The sequence below is a fragment of the Chiloscyllium plagiosum genome, chromosome 14 (assembly GCF_004010195.1).
Source record: "Chiloscyllium plagiosum isolate BGI_BamShark_2017 chromosome 14, ASM401019v2, whole genome shotgun sequence".
In the NCBI taxonomy this organism is placed as follows: domain Eukaryota; kingdom Metazoa; phylum Chordata; class Chondrichthyes; order Orectolobiformes; family Hemiscylliidae; genus Chiloscyllium; species Chiloscyllium plagiosum.
The window spans coordinates 44,298,003-44,324,474 of NC_057723.1; the positions used below are offsets into that span (position 1 = coordinate 44,298,003).

Below are 26,472 nucleotides of genomic sequence, written 5' to 3' on the forward strand. Positions count from 1 at the left end.
AGCGGTGGACGGTGTTTACATGGATTTTAGTAAGGCTTTCGACAAGGTCCCTTATGATAGACTTTTTCAGAAGATTAAGATGCATGGGATCCATGGTGACTTGGCAACATGGATTCAGAATTGGTTTGCTCATAGAAGGGAGAAGGTAGTGGTGGAAGGGCGTTTTTCAGACTGGAGGTCTGTGACTGATGGTGTTTCACAATGATCATTACTGAGGCCTCTGGTGTTTGTGATATATATAAATGACTTGAATGAAAATGTGAATAGCTGGGTTAGTAAGTTTGCAGATGATACAAAGATCAGTGGAGTTATAGACAGTGTAGAAGGTTGTCGAAGGATACGGTAGAATATTGATCAGTTGCAGATATGGGCGGAGAAATGACAGAGTTTAATCCAGGTATGTGTGAGGTGCTGCATTTTGGGAGATCAAATGTTCAGGAAAAGCATACAGTTAATGGCAGGACTCTACACAGCATTGATGTACTGAAGGATTTTGGGGTTCATGCCCACAGCTCTCTGAAAGTGGCCATGCAATTAGATAGGATGGTAAAGAAGGCATATGGCACTCTTGTACTCAATCCCCAACCAATGAAGGCAAGTGTCAGGATGTCATGTTGCAGCTTTACAAGACTTTGGTTAGGCCACACTTAGAGTAATGCATTCAATTCTGGTTACCACATTACAGTAAGGATGTGGATGTTTTGGAGGGAGTGCAAAAGAGGTTTACCAGGATGCTGCCTGGATTAGAGTGTGGATATTTGCATAAACGTGATTGTGACATATTCAGTTTCTTGTGTTCAATGCTTTGAACTTATTGCTATTTCTTAAGCTACTCGGAACTAGATATGTTGAACTTAGTATTAAGGATTCATTTTTTAAACTATAACTTAGGATGAACACTAAATTATATTCTCATGCTTGAGTTTGTTTCTTTTCATTTAGCTAGTAATCAGTCATAGAGTCATAGAATGATGCTTTTACATACTTTTGCTGATGGAATGCCCTCTGGAGGTCGACAATGGAGTAAAACCTCTTGGTCCAATGGAACCTCTTTCCCTAATGGTTCTTGTTCAAAGTTCTTCCGCAGATCTCCAAATCAGAAACAAGAATTATTATTTAATCAATCTGCACTGTTATGAAACCAGTTCTGTTGATAAATGTAATGATCATATGAATATTTTCTATTAAAAAGCTATTTTAGTTTAGGTATTCAATCTGGCAAAGGTAAAAACCTCAACATTTTTACAGATTATGACTTAAATTCCTGCTAATATCTGTCTAGATTAAATCAAGGTAATAACAAGGAGGCTCAGTTAAAATTCAGAGGCGTCTATTCAGTTTTAGTAACTGGTGAAACTGATATCTTCTGCCACCGTAATTACAATATGACATGATTAAGAGTCTGACATGGGTTGTGTATGCTACCAGGATTGTTATAAGGCAGGAAACATGCACAATGCCTCAACTTTGCACTGAAACTGGTCCTTTGGCTGATTAATATGCACAGTAAGTTCCTGGCAGGAACCTCATCATCAAGAGGTTGGGACTCATGCTGAGGAGGAATATCCTAATGTAGGCACTTTCTCCAGCACTAAAAGTGGTAAGAACTAAAACTGAAGTGCCAGGGAACACGAAACAAAATCAAAATGTTGCACTAGTGGCCTAAGACAAGAGTGAGAAACATAATTATGATAAAAAATAATTTGAAATGCTAAACTTAATATAAAAACTGAATCAGGCAGAAACACTTCTCATTTAAAAACTCATACTTTCAATCAATGAAATTGTATTCAGCTTGTACCATCTTACTAATAATTTGCCAATATTATGATAATTTGATTTATGGAACCTTCTTTTGTGGTTGCTTCTGGCTGAAAACTGAAATTACTTAAATACATCCTTCAAACCTTCAATGACAGCATTGGAGTAGAGATTTAGAATATCACTAAGGAGGAATGAAATAAATGTTTTTGAATTTGAATATTTTTTATTGCCACATGTATTCTGCAATGAGAAATACAGTAAAATAAAGTGAAAAGCTTTCATTTGTCACCATGACCTGGTGCCATTTTGAATAGTTTAAAAATAAGAAAAAATTGAAAAGGTATAGCTTAAAGAGAAGTCCATCAACATTCTACTGCCTCCCGTATGAGTCCTGATCCACCTCAGAAGTACCACCACCACCTCGCTGCTGTCTGTGCTGGGCCCAACGAATGTCAGAGTCGTCACTCTGTAGGTGCCATCTTTTGCTGCTGGGCCAATTCTCCTCTGCCACTGCCTAACCAACCACCTGTGCCAGACCCATCAATGCAGCTATATCCCACCTCACTGATGTCACCATGATGCCCAACCACCACTATACTTTCCGTCGCTATCACTGGATCCAACCAATGACGAGATTCCTGATCCTCGGGTGCCATCTTTCTCCACTGAGGCAACACCATGGACATCACCACTGCTGACGTAGCAGCTGCCAATTCTGGGTCCTGCATTCACCCTGGAAAAGGCAATCAGGGCTCACTGGAGTCTGCGCAGGCTCACTCGAGTCCATACTGGGATAACCTACCGCCGCCATCGCTGGCCAAGCTCTTCATAGAGGATGAAAGGTAAGAGAGAAGGGGAAAAAAAACAAGAATAGAGAGAAGACAAATCAAGAAAAGAGAGAGAAAAAAAGAAAAGAAACAAAAAGAAAAACAGACAGAGCAGAACGAGTCCCAGGCTTAGAAGTCCCATTCCGCTGCCATCTCGGTCACATTCGTGTTTTCATGTTGTGTGTCATGATGAAAGAGTTTACTGCATTGTCTCACAGCCCTGTCAAAAAGCCCGTAATTGAAAATACTTTCTTGACAAAGGGTTTAATTTTGTCATGTACAAAATAGAACATGAGTGCAGTATATCCACTTTCAAAGCTCCTTTGGACAGACAATATTGTTTGAAAGATAATCTTGCCAAGCTAAAAATTATGTAACCTCCTTTCAACAAAACTTTCAGAAGCTGAAAGGAAGAAAGATAAGCTGTCAACCTAAAAACTACAAGAGTGTCATCACAGTCAAAGTAAACAAGGATAGCAATGTCACATGAGTTATTGATAATGTAGATTACAGACAAGGAGAGGAAAATAAATGGCCATATGTCGTGCTTTCACTAAAACTGCATCAGATTTTACATTCTGACAAAACATTTCAATGAGGTTTAGGGCTAGTTCCACTAAATGATCAATCCAAAAGTACACAATATTGAATTTAATTTTCCAGAAGTTCAATTTTGATTCCTCATGATGTAACCCTTTCTGTGCCAATTCACATCTCACCAGCAAATCTTTTCTTCCCTTGCAGCCAAGTACAAGGAACCTGGATGATTGGATTCAGTTAGTTTGAGATTGCCCACTTTGCAGTTTGCAATTATACTTTTATTGCCATCTGTCTCAAACATTATGCCTTTTTCTGCCCCTCCTTGAATACAGCCTAGGTCTTTTTATTGTGGATGAAAGCAAGTTGGGTTTCTTTTTACCTCCACTATGTCATACTCTTTAATGGTGAATCTGCAACTTCCTACATTTTCTTTTTTTTAAACTAGACTTTACAATCCCTGCAAGTGCGTTCTGGGGCAAATTCAATGGTTATTTATCTATTGAAGGTATTGAGTTTCTGTGATCTTTAGCATAAGATTCAAAATATTGAATGTCAGTTCCTTATAATGTATATCACTGGATACCTAATGAACACAAATGGCAGAACCCTGGATGGAGCTGAATGTAAAAAAGAAAGTCATGTGTCATAATCACCTTCACTACAAATCTCTTTGCAACAAATGGCACATTTTACAATTCTAACAGTGTTATTCTGGAGCAGTTCCAAGAATTGTGCATAGTTATGTATGCCCCTATTGATGGGTCTGCCACCTGACCTACTAAAGAATGCCTTCTTAAATCTTTAACATTACGTAAGAAATCCTCTGACAGTAGTGTGTGTGTTTTGGAGCTCATGCTTCTCCGACATTCTGTGCTCTTAACATTCACTTGTGTTGCACTGTTTCATTTCCAATTGTGGAAGAAGTAAGTTTTAATCAGGTCAAATAACATTCTACAGAACATTGACATTAACAGGTTTCTAATGCTCCATTTTTACTAGGAGCTGATTTTCAATGGTACTGTTGATGTTAGCAATAACTCAATGCAAATGTAACAGTATTGTTCCTGTCAGAGGCAACCCACATCACCAAATCTGTTGCCTTTTAGACATGTCAATGGTGCTGGCATTTTAGTCTATTAGGTAAATTAGACTAAATTGTTTTTGAACAAACACCGGGGAAGGTAATAACAACAAAAGTAATCATTAGTATAAGTTTCAGAGCTGAAAATAAACAAACAGTCTTGCACTCTTACAGCTGGCTTAAAATTGGTATAGCTATGCAGCATTCTGCAGTATAAAGCATGTTTATAGCAGCAAGTCTCAGAATCAGAATCTTCACAAGATGATGATGATAGATTTCCTCAAAATTAACACTCGTTGCTTGAATGTTTATTATGGTTAAAAATAAATAAAACCAATGCATAAATGTACTGAGTATCAACTACAGAAACATAGAATATAAGTGCAGAAGTAACCCTTTCAGGCCTTCGAATCTGCACCACTATTCAATATGATCATGGCTGGTCATCCAATCTCAGTATCCCAATCCTGTTTTCTCACTGCTAAGGCACGTTCAGTTCCCTCTTGACTATATCTAATGAACTGCCCTCAGCAGCTTCATGTGGGAGAGAATTCCACAGTTTCACAACTCTCTGAAGGAAGAAATGTTTCCTCATCTCAGTCCTAAATGGCTTATCCCTTAGTTCTGGACTTCCTCAACATTTTCCCCACATCTATCCTGTACAGACCCACCAGGAATTTATATGTATGTATGAGATTCCACCCCCCAATTCTTCTAAATTCCAGCAAGTACAAGCCCAGTTGATAAGTCTTTCCTCATATGTCAGTCCTGCCATCCCAGGAATCAGTCTGACGAACCTTCGCTGGACTCCCTCAATAGCAAGAATGTCCTTTCTTAAACTGGGAGACCAAAACTGCGCACAATCATCAAGATATGGCTCACCCTGTATAACTGCTGCAAGACATCCTTACTCTGATACTCTAATCTTCTTGTTGTGAAGGCCAGCATGCCATTAGCTTTCTTCACTGCTTGTTGCACCTGCATGTCATCCTTCAGCAGCGGTTCCACCATGACACCCAGGTCACGTTGCACCCCACCTTATCCTAAACTGCCACCACTCAGATAACAATTTGTTTTTTGTGATCAAAGTGGATAACCTCACATTTATCCACATTATATTACATTTGCCAAGTATTTTCCCACTCAGCCAGTCTGTCCAAGTCATCCTGCAGCCTCTTAGCATCCTCTTCACATTACACAATGCTACCCAGCTTAGTATCACATGCAAGTTTGATGATATTGCATTCAATTCCTTTATCCAAATCACTAGTGTATATTGTAAACAGCTGGGGTCCAAGTACTGAACCCTACAATATCCCACTCATCACTGCCTGCCATTCTGAAAAGGACCTGTTTATTTCAACTCTTCTGCCAACCAGTTCTCCATCCATAACAATACATTACTTCCAATACCATGAGCTTTAATTTTCCTTACTATTCTCTGGTATGGAACCTTGGTAAAAGCCTTTCTAAAGTCCAGATGTACACCATCTACTTATTAACCTTTGTCTACTCTACTGGGTCATATCATCAAAAATGTCCATAAAATTTGTCAAGCATGATTTCCCCTTAATGAATCCCTGCTGACTTGGGCCGAATCTGTCACCGCTTTCTAAATGCTCAGCGATGATATCCTGAATAATTGACTCCAGCATTTTCCACACCATTGAAGTTAGACGAATTGGCCTATAATACTCCATTTGATCTGTCCCTCCATTTTTTTTTTAAAAACAGAGTGGGTTACATTAGCTACCGTCCAGTGCATTGGAACTTTTCCAGAGTCTACAGAATGATGGAAAATTAACACCAATGTGTCTGCTATTTCTACGGCCACTTCCTTAAGTACCCGGGGATACAGAACATCAGACCGTGGGGACTTAAAGTATTAATCCCATCAATTTTCCCAATACCATTTCCTGACTAGTAAGGATTTCCTTTAGTTCCTCCTTCATGCTTGACCTTCTATCCCACGAAGATTACTTGTGTCCTCCTTACTGAAGACAGATCCAGAGTATTTGTTCAACTGATCTGTCATCACTTTGTTGTCCATTATGATTTCTCCTGATTCTAACTGGAATAGACCTACATTTGTCCTCATTAATCTTTTTCTCTTCACGTATGTTTGTACGTTTTCTGCAAGTTTGCTTTCATATTTGATTTTCCCCTTATGTATTAAATTCTTTATCCTTCTCTGCTGAATTTAAACTTCGCTCAGTCCTCAGGATTGCTGCTTTTTCTGACTATTTTATACGCCTCCTCTTTGGCTTTAACATTATCTCCGATTTCCCTTGTTAGCTATAGTTGAGACACCTTGCCTGTTTTATTTGTTTGCCAGATAGAGATGTACAATTGTGGAAGTTCATCTCTGTGTTCTCTAAATGTCTGCCATTGCTTTTCCACCATCAACCCCTGAAGTAATATAAATATTTATTCCTACTAAAGTAATGTTGGAGTACTCAGTGAACATTGGCAATTGTTGGAGGCAGTAATTAGCATTTATAAAACTAATTTGTGAATAGTTTTATATAATTTGAGCTTTCAAATAATACATTAATTTCATGATACCAGTTGAAACAAATTAGTTATTTTATTTTAGTTTTGTCATATGAAACTTAATAATATCACTGCAATATAAATATAATTTATCTTAGTACATGACTATTTCAAATGAGGTTGATAATTTTCATCATAAGATACAAACTATCAGAAATTTATACACAGTGGGTCCCCTATGGAACTAGTTGCAACAAATGAAGAGCTATATCATGCGCAACAGAAGCATTATAAGGTTATACACGATAGAATATCACTGATCACTCATGTACAAAATATAATCTCTCAGTCTTAGCCTCTTTGCCATTGTATAATCCTTTTGGTGAATCTTCCTTTCTTTATATGCCTGTCGCACACTCTTGCATTGTGGTATCTGTTTTGTTGTGTCCAATTCCTTTTTATTGCTGCCTTCTCTTTTTCCTGCAAGCATCACTCCTGCACTTTATTCTCTATATATCCATCAAAGTATTCAATGGTCTCTGTTACTATGTATAGAAGAACGACTCAGAAAAGGTCCACTGGGATTGGTGAAACCATGATGAGGAGAAATTAAGGAATTAGTGTTGCAAGAAATATATAAACAGGGAAGGCAGTGATTTGAATTAAAATACAGACTGAACTGTAAATTTCCTTTAACTTTGTCTACTTATTAAGAAATCTCACAGACAATCAAGTATTGAAACAATAATTTAAACTTTATTGCACGTAGCAACCAAACAGAAGACCCCTTAAGCAAACAAATATAAGCCTGCAATGAAACGTAGCTATTAGCCAATGAGTGGTGAAAACTCGACCAGCCTTCAACCAACAGAGATCAGTTCCTGGAAGTTTCTAGGCTTCCATCCTTCTGCAGTGGTGTTTTTTGGAGTTCTGCTGTTGAGTTGTTCTAGTGTTCGATTCTTATGCAGACTTTCATCCTTGGGTCTCTGAGGTGATATATTGATGATTTCGTAAAAGCACTTTCAGTCAAACTACTGCAAGGGTGCAGCTGGCTTCCTCATCAAAAGTAATGTCTTTGTTTCTTTGTACATTTGGCATTGACTGGTTGTTCGAAAACACAGCTTTCTTGTGATTAACTCCTTAAGTTCTTCTGCGGGTCAACGAGTTATCCTTGTGGCACAAAGCATCCAGTTTATCAAGAAGGTGTCTAAATAGTTCGTTTCTACACAGCCTTCACTTCCAGACATGGCTAACTACTTTCAATTACTGGATAGGTTTGTCTTTGTCTTTTCACATTTATTCCAGAAGGAGTAATTACTGATTCTTGTTCGGAACAGTTTTTTTTATTGGTTCTTTCAATCCATTAAAAATTATTAAAGTTCTCAAGTCTACAATATCACAGAACCATGTGATATGGAGTCATAGCACTGTACAGCATGGAAACAAACTCTTCAGTCTCAATCATCCATGTTGACTAGATATCCTAAACTAATCTAGCCCCATTTTCCAGAATTTGGTCCAAATCCCTCTCAATGCTTCCTATTCATGTGCACAATCAGATGCCTTTTAAATGTTGTAATTGTACCTGCCTCCACCACTTCCACTGGCAGGTCATTCCATACATGTACCACTCTCTGTGTGAAAAAAGTTGCCCCTTAGGTCCTTTTCAAATCATTCCCCTCTCACCTTAAATCTATGCCCTCTAGTTCCCGACTCCCCCACCCCAGGGAAAGCCCTATAAGGTCACCTCTCAATCGCCGATGCTTCAGGAAAAAATGGCCCTAGTATATTCAGCCCTTCCCTATAGCTCATTGGCAATATCCTTGGAAATCTTTAATGAACTCTTTCAAGTTTCACAATCCATCCTATAGAAAGAGACCAGAATTGCATATAGTATGCCAAAAGTGGCCTAACCAATGTCCTGTACAGCCGCAATATGACCTCCCAACTCCTAACTCAATGCACTGACCAATAAAGGCAAGCATACCAAACGCCATCTTGACTATCCTGTCTACCTGGGTCTCCACTTTCTTGGAACTATGAACCTGTACTCCAAGGTCACTTTGTTTAGCAACACTTCCCATGACCTTATTATTAAGTGTATAAGTCCTGCCCTGATTTGCCTTTCCAAAATGTAGCACCTCACATTTCTCTAAATTCTAAATTCTCCATCGGACACTCCTCGGCCCATTGACCCATCTGATCAAGAGCCCGTTGTACTCTGAGGTAACCTTCTTCGCTATCCACTACACCTACAATTTTGGTGTCATCTGCAAACTTACTAACCATATCTCCTATGTTCACAATCAAATAATTTATATGAAGTGACAAAAAGCAGTAGACCCAGCATTGATCCTTGTGGTACACCACTCGAAACAGTCTTCCTGTCTGAAAAGCAATCCTCCACCACCATCCTCTGTCTTCTACCTTCAAAGCAGTTCTTTCCCCAATAATTCTCCCTGTATTCCATGAGATCTAGCCTTTCTAAGCAGTGTACCATTAGAAAACTTGTCAAATGCCTTACTGAAGTCCACAGTGATCATGTCCACTGCCCCACCTTCAGGAATCCTCTTTGTTACGTCTTCAAAAACCTCAAGTCAGTGAAACGTGATTTCCCATGCACAAAGCCATGTTGACTATCCCTAATCAGTCCTTGCATTTCCAAATATATGTTAATCCTATCTCTTAGGATTCCCTCGAACAACTTGCCTTCCACTGATGTCAGACTTACCAGTCCATGGTTTCCTGGCTTTTCCTTACCAACTTTCTTAAATAGAGGCACCATGTTAGCCTACGTCCAGTCTTCCAGCACCTCACCTGTGACTATCGATGATATAAATCTCTCAGCAAGTGGCCTAGTAATCACTTCCCTAGCTTCCCACAGAGTTCTAGGTATACCTGATCAGGTCCTGGGGATTTATCCACCTTGATGCATTTTATGATGTCCAGCACATCCTCCTCTGTATTATGGACATTCTTTTTAAAGATGTTGCTATTTATTTCCCACATTCTGTATCTTCTATTTAGCAACACTGGGAGAGTATAATCTGTAGTTAAGATTACTTTAGTAGATTGCGGACCCTCTGAATACACAGGGAAGAAGGGTTTGATGAAGGGAATATGCAACAGAGTTAGGGTTAGTAGGGCAGTTTTCTGTTAGTACTTGGATGGATTGGAGGATGAAATTGGGAGACAGGAGGAAATGACAGATTGAAGGTCTGGCATATGTAAGGTATTACTATTAGCAGTAATGGAAAGAGATCATGGTGTTGAGCTGTTGATTATATGAAGGTGTCTCTGTTGTTGAGATCTAGTTCTAATTGAGAGGACTGGGATAGCAAAATAGCTTCAGTAGGACAGGTGAAATAAATGAAATGCACATGAAAGCAGTGCAGGGAATTACATGATCTGGGAAACATTATGATTTGGTACTTATCTGGAAGTAGCAAAGCTTCTCGTTAGAGGGCAGGTGCTTGCCAAAGAACAGAAGAGTTGCTGATAGCTGGGAATGGGCAAGAAATAGCATTTGGGATCAAACAAGAGCTGATTTGGGGAAGTAGGGACCACAAAAGGCATAGACAAAGATTCTGCAAGTTTTGCAGGGAGAATGAGTCAAAAAGGAGTGAATGTGGTTACATCAAGCTATTGTTTAATTTGAGAGTAAATGGAAAGGGCTCATTAGAGTGGTTGGCTCTAGTTAAAGAACAGACATTATTCACTGAATAGATTTTTTTCTGTGCCATAATTCTAATATATAAATGAAGTGCTCAAAAATATCCAGGTTGGGAGGCCCAGTGACAGAAAACAAGCTTTAGAAAGGGAAAATGTGTAAACACTTGAGATTTTGCTCAGAGAAATAATATAATGGATAGATTTTTAATAGAAGTGAAGAAACAGTTGATTTTATGACAGTCAGGGAAATCAGAAAGACAAGACTGAGGGGAAATAATAACATGGTTAGATACCTTGGCTTGAGGGGTGGTGACCTCGGGTCACAGGAGATTTGAAAAGGATGCAGGATATCTCAAACAAACAGTGTGAGAGTGTGGGGATTGGTGGTGGTAGGGAGAGCACAGACAAGTTGCATTCCTAAGGCCCAGGAAATTTGAATGCCCAGTATTCCATTTAAAATGGAGATGAAATCTGAGCCTCACTAAAATACTTAATTGAACAACCAGCCACTGTTTATGTATATCCATTAACTTTTATATAAAACAACAAATGTATGCTTGAATGAAACCATACATTAAATTAGACAAGTTTAGCAATACTAGGATTGTTTGAAAAATCCATTAAATCAGTATATTTTTTAAACATTAAGTATTCCCAGTTAGGGACTCCGTAATCAATGATCATCTGTTGAAACAATTTACCACTCTATCTCCTCATTTTGCTTTTGATCAACTTGATTAATGAGTTATAACCCAAGTCACTTGGTCTGATTGAATGTTTATTGTTTTGCTTTTCAAACTTCAGGAGAACATGAGAGAGTTTCTGTGAGCCGACTACAGAAACAAACATTTCTGTTTAACACATTAAAGTTCATACTCCAGGTGTATTCATGTATTCAAGTATGAGAAATCTGTCTAATGAAGCATTAAAAACATAGGCTAACAGTTCCCACTTTTGAGTGTTGTAAAGGGAGACTAATGAATGGGGCTCATGACGTATTTGGTATAAAAAGAAAATTTGTAAAACTTAATAGAAGTTTCTCAGTGAGTCAGAGAGTCATTGGAAAAATCTAATCAAGGTGAGATGAGATTGGGGGTGGGTAGGTGGAGAGTGATATCACAAGGTGGTCAAGGAATGGCAATATCAGGGTATTCAGGTAGAAAGATCACAGTAATGACAAGGTAGGGGTCAAGTAAATTTCATTTTAATTTGATTGTTAAGATATTGTACAAGAAGATTTCCTATGTTAATGAGAGTGGGACTCCTCTTTGAATGCTGATGTAGGTTTTTATTCCTATTTTCCCTGGTTCATTGGGTTTGCTCATGATATCAATAACCCAAAGTCGTTTCAACAATCAGATATACCCAATTCTTCTTTTACAGTACCAAGGTACACTATAAAAATATGGCAATTGTAGTTACACATCATAAGCTTATCCATACAATGCATGTAATCACAAATGACCCAGTTTACATGGATGTAGCCAATGATCAGACCAAAACAGGCAATCTGTTTGCTCTGTCTCAAACTCCAATCAATGATCAGATGACTTGTTATCAGCTAGATGATCAGCTAGCTATCATTCTGAGCTATGCCTTGTTACATGCTTTTCAATACAAACAGCCAGAGTGATCAATCTTTGTCACTGTCTAGGTCTTTAGCAGCTGATCAAGTTGACCACTGGCAAACAACACAAGTGCATTATCTACTATGGTTCTGAGACTGTCCATTCACTTGGACATTTGTTGGTTTTCTTCCAAAGGAGGCTTACCTCCGTTATGGAACAGGCCAGACTATCTCAAAACATTTCAAGAAGGTAGCCCAGACTCTAAGTTTTCTCATTGTTTTGAGCAGGTGTACAGTGGATATTCCAGGAGGGATGTAGCTGGTCAAAACACGTCAGTTTCAAACTGTTGGAATATTGCATGCAATTCTGGTCTCCTTTCTATCGGAAAGATGTTGTGAAACTTGAAAGGGTTCAGAAAAGATTTACAAGAATGTTGCCAGGGTTGGAGGATTTGAGCTGTAGGGAGAGGCTGAACAGGCTGGGGCTGTTTTTCCCTGGAGCGTCGGAGGCTGAGGGGTGAAGTTATAGAGGTTTACAAATATATGAGGGGCATGGATAGGGTAAATAGAAAAAGTTTTTTTCCCTGGGGTCTGAGGGTCCAGAACTAGAGGGCATAGGTTTAGGGTGAGAGGGGAAAGATATAAAAGAGACCTAAGGGACAACTTTTTCATGCAGAGAGTGGTACGTGTATGGAATGAGCTGCCAGAGGATGTGGTGGAGGCTGGTACAATTGCAACATTTGAGAGACATTTGGGTGGTTATATGAATAGGAAGGGTTTGAAGGGATATGGGCCGGGTGCTGGCAGGTGGGACTAGATTGTGTTGGGATATCTGATCGGCATGAACGGGTTGGACCGAAGGGTCTGTTTCCATGCTGTACATCTCTATGATTTGATGACTCTAAAACAGAATTAATTTACAGAGTACCGAATGAGACATAAACAAAAGAGAACAGAATACAGAATAATTGACCTATCCGAAAACCCAACAGACTGTCCCAACTTAATGATGCTGTTCCAAATTCCTGCAACAATCCCCATTTTAGGGTGCTGGAGCTGGAACTGGATGAACTCAGGATCATTCGAGAGGCAGAGACAGTTATAGACAAAAGCTACAAGGAGGTGGTTAATCCTAAAAATGAAGTTAGGTGGATAACTGTTAGAATGGGTAAGAAGCAGTCAGTGCAGGGATCCCCTGTGGCCATTCCCCTGTATAACAAGAATACCGTTTTGGATACTGTTGGGAGGATTGATGACTTACCTGGGTTAAGCCATGGGGTGCAGGTCTCTGGCACAGAGTCTGTCCCAGTTGCTCAGAAGGGAAGGGCGGAGAGGAGTAGAACATTAGTCATTGGGACTCCATAGTTAGGGGGACAGATAGGAGATTCTGTGAGGATGAGGGAGACTCACGATTGGTGCGTTGCCCCCCCCCCCCTCCCCCCCCGGTGCCAGGGTCCATGATGTCTCTGATCGTGTTTTCAGGAACTTTAAGGTGGAGGGGGTGCAGCTCCAAGTCGTCGTCCGCATAGGCACCAAGGATATAGGTAGGAAAAGGGATGGGGATTAAGGCAGAAATTCAGGGAGCTCAGGTGGAAGTTCAGAGCTAGAACAAACAGAGTTATTACCTTTGGTTTGTTACCCATGTCACGTGCTAGTGAGGTGAGGAATAGGGAGACACAGGAGTTGAACACATGGCTGCAGGAGGGAGGGATTCACATTCCGTGACAATTGGGGCTCATTCTGGGGTAGGTGGGACCTCGACAAATGGGATGGTCTACACTGGAACCAGAGGGGTAACAATATCCTGGGGCAGGGTGGGGGAGTTTTGTTAGTGCCCTTCGGGAGGGTTTAAACTATTTCAATATGGATGGGAACCTGAATTGTTGCTCCAGTGTACAGGAGGTTGAGAGTAGTGATGTCATGAATAAGGTTTCAAGGTCGCACGAGTGTTCCGGCAGGCAGGAAGGTGGTTTGAAGTGTGTCTACTTCAATGCCAGTAGCATCTGGATTAATGTGGGTGACTTTGCAGTATGGGTTGGTACCTAGAACTTCGATGTTGTGGCCATTTCGGAGACATGGGTGAAGCATGGACAGGAATGGTTGTTGCAGATTTAGATGTTTCAGTAAGATCAGGGAAGGTGTGGCATTGTTAGTCAAGCACAGTACTATGGCAGCAGAAATGATATTTGAGGACTCGTCTACTAAGGTGATATGGGCTGAGGTTAGAAGCAGGAAAGGAAAGGTCACCCTTTTGGGAGTTTTCTATCAGCCTCTGAATTGTTCCAGCGATGTAGAAGAAAGGATAGCAAAGATGATTCTGGATAGGAGCTAAAGTAACAGAGTAGTTGTAATGGAGACTTTAACTTTCCAAATATTGTCTGGAAACGCTATAATTTAACCACATTAGATGGGTCAGTTTTTGTCCAATGTGTACAGGAGGGTTTGTAGGTAGGCCAAAAAGAGCCAAGACCACATTGGATTTGGTACTGGGTAATGAACCAGGCCAGGTGTTAGATTTGGAGGTAGGTGAGCACTTCGATGATAGTGACCACAATTCGGTTACGTTTACTTTAACGATGGAAAGGGGTAGGTAAACACTGTAGGTCAAGAGTTATAACTGGGGAAAGACAATTATGCAATTAGCCAAAGTTTAGGATGCATAGGATGGGGAATGAAACTGTGGAGCTTGTTCAAGGAGTAGCGACTGCAAGTCCATGATAAGTATGTACCTGTCAGGCAGGGTGGAAGTGGTCGACCAAGGGAGCCGTGGTTTACTAAAGAAGTAAGGGTGCTTGAGAATTACAAGTTAGCCAGGAAGGACCTAAAGAGAGAGTTAAGAAAAGCCAGGAGAGGATATGAGAAGGCTTTGGCAGGTAGGAACAAGGAAAACCATAAAGTTTTCTATAGGTATGTCAGGAATAAAAGGATGACTATGATAAGATTAGGACCAGTCAAAGATAGTAGTAGGAAGTTGTGTGTGGAGTCCAAAGAGATAGGAGAGGTGCAAAATGAATTCTTTGTCTGTATTCATGCAGGAGAAAGACAATGTTGTCAAGGAGAATACTGAGATACAGGCTAAAGATTAGGTGGGATTGAGATTCATAAGGAGGAGGTGTTAGCAATGCTGGAAAGTGTGAAAATAAATAAGTCCCAGAGGCCAGATGGGATGTATCCTAGGATGCTCTGGGAAGCTAGGGAGAAGATTGCAGAGCCTTTGGCTTTGATCTTTATGTTGTCATTGTCTCCAGTATTACTGCCAGAAGACTGGAGGATAGCAAATGTTGTCCCCTTGTTCAAGAAGGAGAGTAGAGACAACCCTGGTGATTATAAACCAGTGAGCCTTACTTCTGTTGTGGATAAAGTTTTGGAAAGGATTATAAGAGATTAAATTTATAATCAGCTAGAAAGAAATTATGTGATCTGCAATAGTCAATATAGTTTTATGAAGGGTAGGTCGTACCTCACAAACCTTATTGAGTTATTTGAGAAGGTGACCAAACAGGTGGATGAGGGTAAAGCAGTTGATGTGGTGTATATGGATTTCAGTAAAGCATTTGATAACCCTCACCACGATAGGCTATTGCAGAAAATATGTAGGCATGAGATTGAGGGTGATTTAGTGGATTGGATCAGAAACTGGCTAGCTGAAAGAAGACAGATGTTGGTGGTTGATGGGAAATATTCATCCTGGAGTTCCATTACTAGTGGTGTACTGCAAAGATCTGTTTGAGGCTGCTGCTGTTTGTTATTTTTATAACTGACCTGGATGAGGGCATAGAAAGATGGGTTAGTAAATTTGCGGATGACACGAAAGTTGGTGGAGTTGTGGATAGTGCGGAAGGATGTTGCAGGTTACAGAGGGTCATAGATAAGTTGCAGAGCTGGGCTGAGCGGTGGTAAATGGAGTTTAATGTGGAAAAGTGTAAGTGGAAAAGTTTGGAAGGAGTAACAGGAATACAGAGCACTGGGCTAATAATAAGATTCTTGGCAATGTGGATGAACAGAGAGATCACTGTGTCCATGTACATAGATCCCTGAAAGTTGCCACCCAGGTTGATAGGGTTGTTAAGAAGCCATGCTTTGTGTTAGCTTTTATTGGTAGGGGGATTGAGTTTCAGAGCTATGAGGTCATGTTGCAGCTGTACAAAATTCTGGTGCGGCTGCACTTGGAGTATTATGTACAGTTCTGGTCGCTGTATTATAGGAAGGATGTGTAAGCATTGGAAAGGGTGCAGAGGAGATTTACCAGCATATTGCCTGGTATTGAGGGAAAGTCTTCTGAGAAAATATTGAGGCTATTTTCGTTAGAGAGAAGAAGGTTAAGAGGTGACTTAATAGAGGTATATCAGATGATCAGAAGATTAGATGGGGTGGACAGTGAGAACTTTTTTCCTTGGATGCTGATGGCTAGCATGAGGGGATATAGCTTTAAATTGAGGGGTGATAGATGTAGGGCAGATGTCAGAGATAGGTTCTTTACTCAGACAGTAGTAAAGGCATGGAATGCCCTGCCTGCAACAGCAGTGGACTCGCCAACATTGAGTGCATTTAAATGGTTATTGGATAAACATATGGATGATAATGGAAGAGTGTAGGTTAGATGGGCTTTAGATTGGTTTCACAGGTCAGCGCAATATCGAGAGCCGAAAGGTCTGTCCTGCACTGTAATGTTCTACGTTCTCTGTTCTCAACACCCCTTGGCAAAAAAAGGGACAATCAAACGCAGAGTCGTACAGGAGAGGGAGATGGCAGAAAGATTCAGCATGAAACACCTTCTTCCATGTAACTGATTCTTTTGGATTCCCAGCTAACAACTGACCAGCAACGCTGAACAGCTAGATTGCTAAAAAACCCAAACCAAACCAGAAAAAAGCTGAGCTGGGAGAACAGGCCACTTCCCTTTCATTGTACAAACGTTTGTTTAAAAACTTAAAAGATTCTTCAAGCAGATAAACCCAGACATTTCGGAATCTATGCGTTTATGACTTCTCTGGAAAAAGAAACAAGGACCACAAAACCTTGTTAAAGGAACAGCATTATCACACCAACCACCTTAAAAAAAATGAACCATCAATATTTAAAGGTGGCTTCATTTTAAAACCCCTTAATCTTAATTTTTTCATACACTACAACACCCAATACATTACATTGACTATAAACATGCATTCTAAAGTCTATCACAGTCTGTTTTACTCCCGCTATCGAATGCCTCAATTTCTCAGCCAAGTCTCAACAATGCATTAGCAATCATATTTTCTCATCCTACCACATGAATAATTTTCAAATTGAATGGCTGTAACAACAAACTCCACCTGAAGAGTCTGGAATTTTCATTCTTAAATTTCTCCACAAACTACAATGGGTTATGATCAGTGTACATGAATGTCTCAGAAACATTACTGGTAACATAAACATTGAAATTTTGTAATGCCAACACCAAGCTCAAAGCCTCCTTCTCAATTGTCGAATATTTCTGCAGATGAATGTTCAACTTCCTGGAGAAATATCCGGTAGGTCTTTCTACCTTCGGGTCATCTTCCTGTAAGAGCACAGCACCGACACCCACATCACTCGCATCGATAGCCACCTTGAATGTCATTGCGTAATTAGGTGTGGCTAATTCTGGGGCAATGGTTAACACAGCTTTCAGGCTGCCAAATGCTTTCAGTCCACTGAAACCTCCTGCCTTTCCTTATTAACTCAGTGAGTGGAGTGGCTACACTGATAAATTTGGTGTGAATTTCTGAAAAAAATCCACTCTATCTCAGGAATTGTAATACTGCTCTTTTTGTCGATGGTATGGGAAACTCCCCAATTACCTTTGTTTTTGCATTCTGTGGGGCCATTTCTCCATGTCCAATAGCATGGTCCAGGAAGGTGACTTGGGCTTTGGCAAATTCATGTTTAGCCAGCTTTGTCACCAAGCCTGCCTTCAGAGGTCGATTGAACAATTATAGACAATAAACAATAGGTGCAGGAGTAGGTCATTCTGCCTTTCGAGCCAGCACCACCATTCATTATGATCATTGCTGATCATCCTCAATCAGTATCCTGTTCCTGTCTTATCCCCATAACCCTTGATTCCACTATCCTTTAGAGCTCTATCCAACTCTTTCTTGAAAGTATCCAGAGACTTGGCCTCCACAGACTTCTGGGGCTGAGCATTCCATACATCCACCACTCTCTGGTGAAGAAGTTTCTCCTCAACTCTGTTCTAAGTGGCCTATCCCTTATGTTTAAACTGTGTCCTTTGGGTCGGGACTCACTCATCAGCGGAAACATGCTTCCTGCCTCCAGAGTGTCCAATCCTTTAATAATCTTACACGTCTCAATCAGATCCCCTCTCAGCCTTCTAAACTCAAGCGTATACAAGCCCAATTGCTCCAATCTTTCAGCGTAAGATAGTCCCGCCATTCGTGAACCTACGCTGCACTTCCTCAATAGCCAGAATGTCTTTCCTCAAATTTGGAGACCAAAACTGCGCACAATATTCCAGGTGCGGTCTCACCAGGGCCCTGTACAGCTGCAGAAGGACCACTTTGCTTCTATACTCAATTCCTCTTGTTATGAAGGCCAGCATGCTATTAGCTTTCTTCACTGCCTGCTGTACCTGCATGCTTGCTTTCATTGACTGATGTACAAGAACACCTAGATCTCATTGTACTGCCCCTTTGCCTAACTTGACTCCATTTAGGTAGTAATCTGCCTTCCTGTTCTTGCCACCAAAGTGGATAAATACACATTTGTTCACATTAAACTGCATCTGCCTTGCATCCATCCACTCACCTAGCCTGTCCAGGTCACCCTGTATTCTCCGAACATCCCCCTCACATTTCATCATGCCACCCAATTCTGATGAATGTCATAAATGCTCCTTCCACAGTTGACTAAAAATAACCAGGTCATCAACTACACAATTGGATAATCTGGAAATGACCTTATTGATTCGTCTCTGAAATATGGCTGGTACAATTTTTCATACTAAATGGTTTTAAACTGATACAGTCCATTTAGCGTTACGAAAATCAAAATTGTCTATGTTCTTTCAGACAAAGGTACTTGCTGGTATCCTCTGAGCAAGTCCAACTTCTCCCACCTAAGTTAACTACGTTACTTGTCCCATCTTTTCAACATAGTCTTCCGAACTTGGAATCAGATATGCATCAGTCTTTATAACTGCATTGGCTTTGTGATAGTATAAACATAACAGATGAGTATGTTTATCTGGCTTTGGCACGATTACTATGGGTGAGCTCCAGGCGCTGAAACTCATTTTGATTATGTCAGTTTGGAGCATGTATTCAATCACCTTTTGAATTGTGCCAACTTTAGAAGATTATACCTCTCAGGATGTTGCTTAATTGGAACAGCATCTCCTATATCTACATCATGCATAATTAGGTTATTTCCACATATCTTCCCATGCAATAGTAAGAAATCTTTCAGGTCATTTTGATTTTCATCCAGAAGGTAACTCAATAAATTATCCCAATTTTTGACAACTTCCTCATTGTCCAACTTAAATTGAGGGATTAGAGTAAAGATTAGAGCACAGTATTGGTTACTGTGTTGTAACCAATAACACAGTCTCCTTTGGCTTTCTTTCCCTATCAAAATATCTTTTGAGCATATTCACTTGACATACTCAGGTTTCTTTCTGGCTGCAGTCCTTATCAAATAGTTCACCTCACTCCTTTTGATTTGGTAAGGTCCACTAAACTTTGCTTTTAAAAGTTCACCTACCACTGGTCGTTATACTAACACCTTATTTCCGATAGCAAAATTGAGAGTTTTTGATTTCTTGTCTGTTGCCCGTTTCATTGTATGCTGTGATATTTTTAAATGCTGACAAGCTAATTCCCCCACTCTATTTAACCATTCTCTAAAATTGGATACCTAGTCTAAATATGTGGTATCTGAATTCTGATTACCCATTTCTCCTTAATCAATTTTAACGATCCTCTCACTTTATGCCCAAAATCTAATTCAAATGGACTGAATTTAGTCAATTCATTTGGTGCATCTCTGATTGCAAAAAGTATAAACAGAATTCCCTTATCCCAATCATCCAAAAGTCTTGATTATAATCCCTCAACATGGTATTTAATGTCTGATGTCACCTTCCTAGTGTTTTCTGTGATTCTGGATTATGTGCAATAGATTTGAATTGTTTTATTCCTAAGCTGACCATAACTTCGATGTCAAGTTTGACCCTTGAGCTGATTGTAGCTCTGTGGGTGGTCCATACCTAGAGAAAAATTTGAGTAATTCCCATACAATCCTTTTAGCTGTGATATTGCATAATGGAATGGCCTCTGGAAATCTGGTGGACACATCCATTATTGTTAGCAAATGCAGATTCCCACTTTTTGTTTCAGTCGGGATCCTACAAAATCAACTAAGATCCTTGTAGAAAGTTCCTCAAATTCAGGAATAGGTTTTAATCATGCGGGTTTTATGACTGCCTATGGTTTTCCAATCAGCTGACATGACATGTTTGGCTATATTCAGCTGTATGCTTGTACAGGCCAGGCCAGTAAAAATGTTTTCATATTTTAGCACGGGTTTTTCTTATCCCCAAATGATCCCTACTGGTAGTCATGCACCAGCCGCAACACCTCCTTTCTATAACCCACTGGCAATGCGACTTGATTAACTTCTGCTCATTTCTCATCTGCCTGAATCTGTGATGGTCTCCGTTTCCCCATTAAGACACCATTTTTAAGACAGTAGCACACCAAGATACATCTAGATTCTTCTTATGTATATGCTCTTTGACACAATTGGTTTAGCTTCCCCTCTTTCTACTGTAACTCAGTTAATTTCTATGAACTAAAGAAGTCTGCTTTGTCATCAATCTGCTCCTAGTTTGTAGCAATCATTTGATGAAACACTTCAACTTACTTATCTGTACTCTTTAATCTCTCCTGTTTCAATTGGTGACTTTGTGACCTCATTACCACACAGTTGGAAAAATCCCAGGATATGTCTTTTTTAATAGTTCAGTTGCTTGAGTTTCCACTGGCTTTTCAACTACAGTAGGCAGCACTCTTACCTGTAAACCAGCTATATTATTAGTAAGAACAAATTGTATTCCTGGAGCTGAGAGTTTATCCAGTAGTCACACCATGACTTCTTCACTCTTCACTGGACACTCTAACCTTACTTTCCATAATTAAGCGCTTCTTGTCTCATCATGAATTCCTGCTATTAGCACCTTTTCAGACAATAGTCCTTCAAAAGGTACATATCTCTTCTCTTTCAACATCAAAAATAGAGAGAATCCTGTATCTCTTAATATTGAAACCTTCATCCATGTAACTGTTTCTTTTGGATTCCCAGCTAACAACTGATTAGCAACACTGAACAGGACAAAAGTGAGGACTGCATTTGCTGGAAATCAGAGTCTAGATTAGAAAAGCGCAGCAGGTCAGGCAGCATCCGAGGAGCAAAGAAAATCGATGTTTTGGGTAAAAGCCCTTTGTCGATTTTCTTGCTCCTTGGATGCTGCCTGACCTGCTGTGTTTTCTCAGCACCACTCTAATCTAGACAGCAACTCTGAACAGCCAGACTGCTAAAAACCAAACCAGAGAAAAGCTGAGCTGGGAGAACTGGCCACTTCCCTTTCATTGTACAAGTGTTTGTTTAAAAACCTAAAAGCTTCTTCAAGTAGATAAACCCAGACATTTTGAAATCTGTACATTTATGACCCCTCTGAAAAGAAAACAAGGATAACATAACCTTGTTAAAAGGACAGCATCATCACAACTCCTAGTTTTTATGAACACTGGCCTCCAGAAAGCTTTCTCACGTCTGCTGAAGCTTTTATTCTGTATAATCAATCGTGCGTTGGTTGCACAGCACGACTTTCCAGTCAACCACATCTTGATTTACTAGTGAATGATACATCACATCTAGTGCACTGCGTCAATTTTAAACAAGGACTTCAGCCAGATGTACTGTCATTAGGCCAGGTAATCTGATTTGAGTTACACTTAATTTAAATACACATATCTCTTCACAGAAAATATTAAGAAATGACCCACTGATTTTCTAATGATTAAGTCACCCTCCAACTGATTGACCTTTGAAAAGAGCAGGCTTTATGTGTTTTCTTTCCTCTCATTTCAGCTAATCCAATAAATTCTCCCTTGGAGTTTGACAGTTTTCTGAGAATTTACCTGTCCTCTTAGTTTCTAATGGCAGTTGGAAGGCATGTGAAAATAAAGAATTGGGTTCATTGAAAGAACTGTCTTAAATGCATATGGTACTCTTTTTGGTCTGTGTATTTGTTGGATTCATGTTTTTGTATGCACGATGCTGCCTGTTTTGAATTTGTGACGTCATGATTTGGATTAAAGCAGAAGTGTATTTTATTTTAAATGTTTGGAGTAATTCTAATTAAGTTTATATAGAATTGGACTGATAATGGGGTTGAAAACAAACTGCAAACTTAAACGATTTGAGGTGATTGCCACAGTATTCAAAAGAGTATGGAAAATTTACTTTAATTTCAGATACTGCTAATTAGAAATTAGGAACAAACATTTCAGGTTGACCTAAATTCAACAAGGGAAAGAAAACAGAAGTTTGGAAAAGCTTATCAAACAATCTAAAACCCTTTAAGCCTCAAGCTGCTGTGTAAAAATGACATAAACGTCAGTTTTAAGTTCTATCCAAGTTAAAGAAGAAGCAATACCAATGTGGTCAAACTACCAGGGAACACAATAGTCCAGGGAGTCATACAGTCATAGAGTCATAGAGATGTACAGTATGGAACCAGACCCTTCGGTCCAAACCGTCCATGCTGACCAGATATCCCAACCCAATCTAGTCCCACCTGTCAGCACCCAACCCATATCCCTCCAAACACTTCCTAGAGACCCACAGACAACTGATTTGAAATGATTACTGTGTGTACTCAAATCTTACGGATTTTAAATAAATTGATTACCATGAAAACTGTTGATCCCTGATAATTATTTTAAAAGCTAGTTTAAGACAGGTTGCAAAGTTTGTAGCTCTGGTCAAACCTCAAAAACTGGGAAGAAACATTAATCACTGCACACATGGATTTTAGTCATGTATTTGGAGTAGTGCAGAATTACATCATTGACTGGACAGGTAAATAAATATATCGAAAAGTGTGGTGCTAGAAAAGCACAGCAGGACAGGCAGCATACAAGGAGCAGAAAAGTCAACATTTCAGTCATAAGCCCTTCAGCAGGAATGAGGTGAAGGGGAAGTGGGCTGAGAGATAAATAGGAGAGGGTTGGGCTGAGGGGAAAGGTAGCTGGGAAGGCTATATGTAAATGCAGGTGGTGGTGATGGCAATAAGTCAGAGCGGAGGGTGAGCAGATAGGTGGAAAGGAAGATGGACAGGTGGGACAGTTCAAGAGGATGGTTGGAGGGTTGGACTTAGGATGAGGTGGGGAGAGAGGCGATGAGGAAACTGGTAAAATCGCCATTGATGCTGTATGGTTGAACATTCCCAAGATGGAAGATGATGCGTTCTTCCTCCAGGCTTCGAGTGTCAAGGATTTGTGGCTGGAATAGGCCCAGGAACTTGCATGTCCTTGGCAGAGTGGGAGGGGAGTTGAATTGTTCAACCAAAAAGCAGTGGGATTGTTTGATGTGTGTCCCCCAGAGAGGTTCACTGAAACGTTCCTCAAGTTGGGTATTTGGTTGTGCAGGAAAATCTCTGATGGATGTGGAAGGATCCTTTGGGGCCTTGGAGAGAGGTGAGGGGGGTAGTGTGGACACTAGTTTTATACCTCTGGCAAGGGAAGGTGCTGGGAGTGGAGGGTAGGTTGGTGGGGAGGTGGGGGGGGAAGGTGGCATAGACCTAATGAGGGAGTCAGGGAGGGAAAGGTCTCTGTGGAATGCTGATATGGGTGGGTAGGGAAATACATCTCTGGTGGTGGCGGAAATGGCAGAGGATGATGCATTCTACCCAGAGATTGGTGGGGTGGAAGGTGAGGACGAGGGGTTTCTATTCTTGGCTGAGGTTGCCAACTAACAGAATGTTTCAAAGAATATTTCTGGGACACAAACACCAAAAAAACCTCACTGCCCTAAGGCCGACCACTTCAACTCCCCAATCCACTCTGTCACGGACATGCAAGTCCACGTCCATCACCACCAAATGCTAGCCACCCGACGCCTGGCGGAAGAACGCCTCATCTTCCACCTTGGGGTTCTACCAGTGTTGCAGTTGCAACCACAATAAGGTTAGAACCCCATGGTCCTCACCTTCCACCTCACCATCCTCGGCCATTTCAGCCACCTGCAGTCATACCTCACCATCACAGATATATTTCCCTCTCCACCACTATCAGTATCCCAGGGAGACCATTCATTTCGTGACTCCCTTGTTACATCTACACTCCCCCACCAACCCACTGTCCACTCACAGCACCTTCCCTCGTCACCAAAGGAGATACAATACCTGCGCCCACACCTCCTCCTTCACCTCCATCCAAGGCCCCAAAGGATTCTTCCACAGCCAGAAGAGATTTTCCTGCACATCCAAACACCTCATCTACTGTGGCTGGTGCTCTTGATGTGGTCTCCTCTACTTTGGGGAGACAGGACGCCAATTTGCGGAATCTTTCAGAGAATAACTCTGGGACACATGCACCAAACAACCCCATAGGTCCTGTAGCTGACCACTTCAATTCCCCCTCCCACTCCCGCATGCAAATCCTGAGCATCCTCCATTGCCAATTCCTAGCCTCCTGAATCCTGAAGGAATAATGCCTCATCTTCAACCTTGGGACCCTCCAACCACACAGCATCAACGTTGATTTCATCAGTTTCCTCTTCTCCCCTCCCCCACCTCATCTCTGAGCAGACCCTCCAACTCGGCACTGCACTCTTGAACTGTCCTACCTGTCCGTCTTCCTTCCCACCTCTCCACTCCACTCTGACCTATCATCACCCCCACCTGCATCTATCTATCATCTTACCAGCTACCTTCCACCCCCCTCCTATTTATCTCTCAGCCCCCTTCTTCCCACCACATTCCTGATGAAGGGCTTATGCCCAAAACATCGATTCTCCTGATTCTTGGATGCTGTGCTTTTCCAGCACCTCATTTTTCTACTTTGATCTTCAACATCTGCAGTCGTCACTTTGTCTTAAGTAAGTGTATATGCTACATTGCGGCTGGCGGTACATATACAATAGAAAAAGATAATTAGAAACATTAGCAGCAAGATTGCCAAAGGAAGTTTCAAAAGTTAAAAGTAAAGTTCACCGAAAGATCATTATCCCCAGTTACCGATGTATAAGGGGTAAGAGTACAACTGAAGAACTGGGAACCCAGTGGTAAGCGGATATCAGATTATTTTCTGGTTTCCAAATTCAGTCACAGGATGGGTCAATGAGCTTTGCTCATGTTGTACCATTAGGTCTTGACATATTTTACAGATATGATGTATGACAGGTTTTAGGTTAAAGATATGGGAAATCATAATCAAGCAAATCCAAACCAAGCATTGAATGATTGCACAACAAGGGACTACAGTGTCTGTAATAAACCATGTATGCATCAAGTGTCCTGACAGATAGCAATTCCTGGCTGTGAAAGGTGGTGTGGCAATGTGGCATAAATGGCACTGGAATGAGCTATATTAGTGCGTACTGATTCCACACCACTTATGGAGGAGTGTAGTGTGTACTGTCTCCAAAATTAACTGCAGAAATTCACCAAAGATCTTCAGACAATACCCTCTAAACTCATGACCACTTCCATCCAGAAGGACAAGGGCAGCAGATACAAGGTACACCACCATTTGCAAGTCCCCCTCCAAGCCACTCACCATCTTGACTTGGAAATATATCATCATTCCTTTACTGTTGCCAGGTCAAAATCCTGGAATTCACTTCATAATGGCATTGTGGATCTACCTTCCGCTCTTAGGTTGCAGCTGTTCAAGAAAGCGGCTCACCATCACCTTTTCAAGGACAACTAGGTTTAGGCAATAAATGCTGGCCAGCCAGCAAGGCGCACACACCGTGAGTGAATTTAAAAAAATAGAGAACAAAGAAGTTATTAGGGAAATTGAAGTGCTAGGTACCTCAATACATTCTAACATGTCATATGAAAAATCTAATCAAGAGTACTTGAGATCAGGTAGGGAATGTGATTAATGAAAGATAGGACCTCGGGACAAAGCTAGAAATATCTCAATAAAGACAATGTAGCCTGACAAGTAAATTCTCGGTGTATAAATTGACTGGGGCTCTTGTGGGTAAAGTAGCCATGACCCTACCTCTGAGTGAGAAATTATTATTGAAATAAACCAAGACCTGAGGGTTCTTTGGTGTAGCAGTAGTGACCTCTGGACCAGTAGGCCCAGGTTACCATCCTGGGTAAAAACAATGACTGCAGATGCTGGAAACCAGATTCTGGATCAGTGGTGCTGGAAGAGCACAGCAATTCAGGCAGCATCGAGGAGCTTCAGCAAAATCGACGTTTCGGGCAAAAGCCCTTCATCAGGAATAAAGGCAGAGAGCCTGAAGCG

General features: G+C 40.7%; 1 protein-coding gene across 1 annotated transcript in view; it reads right to left on the minus strand.

The window, feature by feature from the left end:
* Positions 1–26,472, minus strand: part of unc5a (unc-5 netrin receptor A) — a 579,623-nt gene that overhangs the window by 170,978 nt on the left and 382,173 nt on the right. The window contains exon 4 of the mRNA XM_043704227.1: positions 986–1,089. Coding sequence (XP_043560162.1) covers positions 986–1,089 — 104 coding nt within the window. The remainder of the gene's footprint in view (positions 1–985; positions 1,090–26,472) is intronic.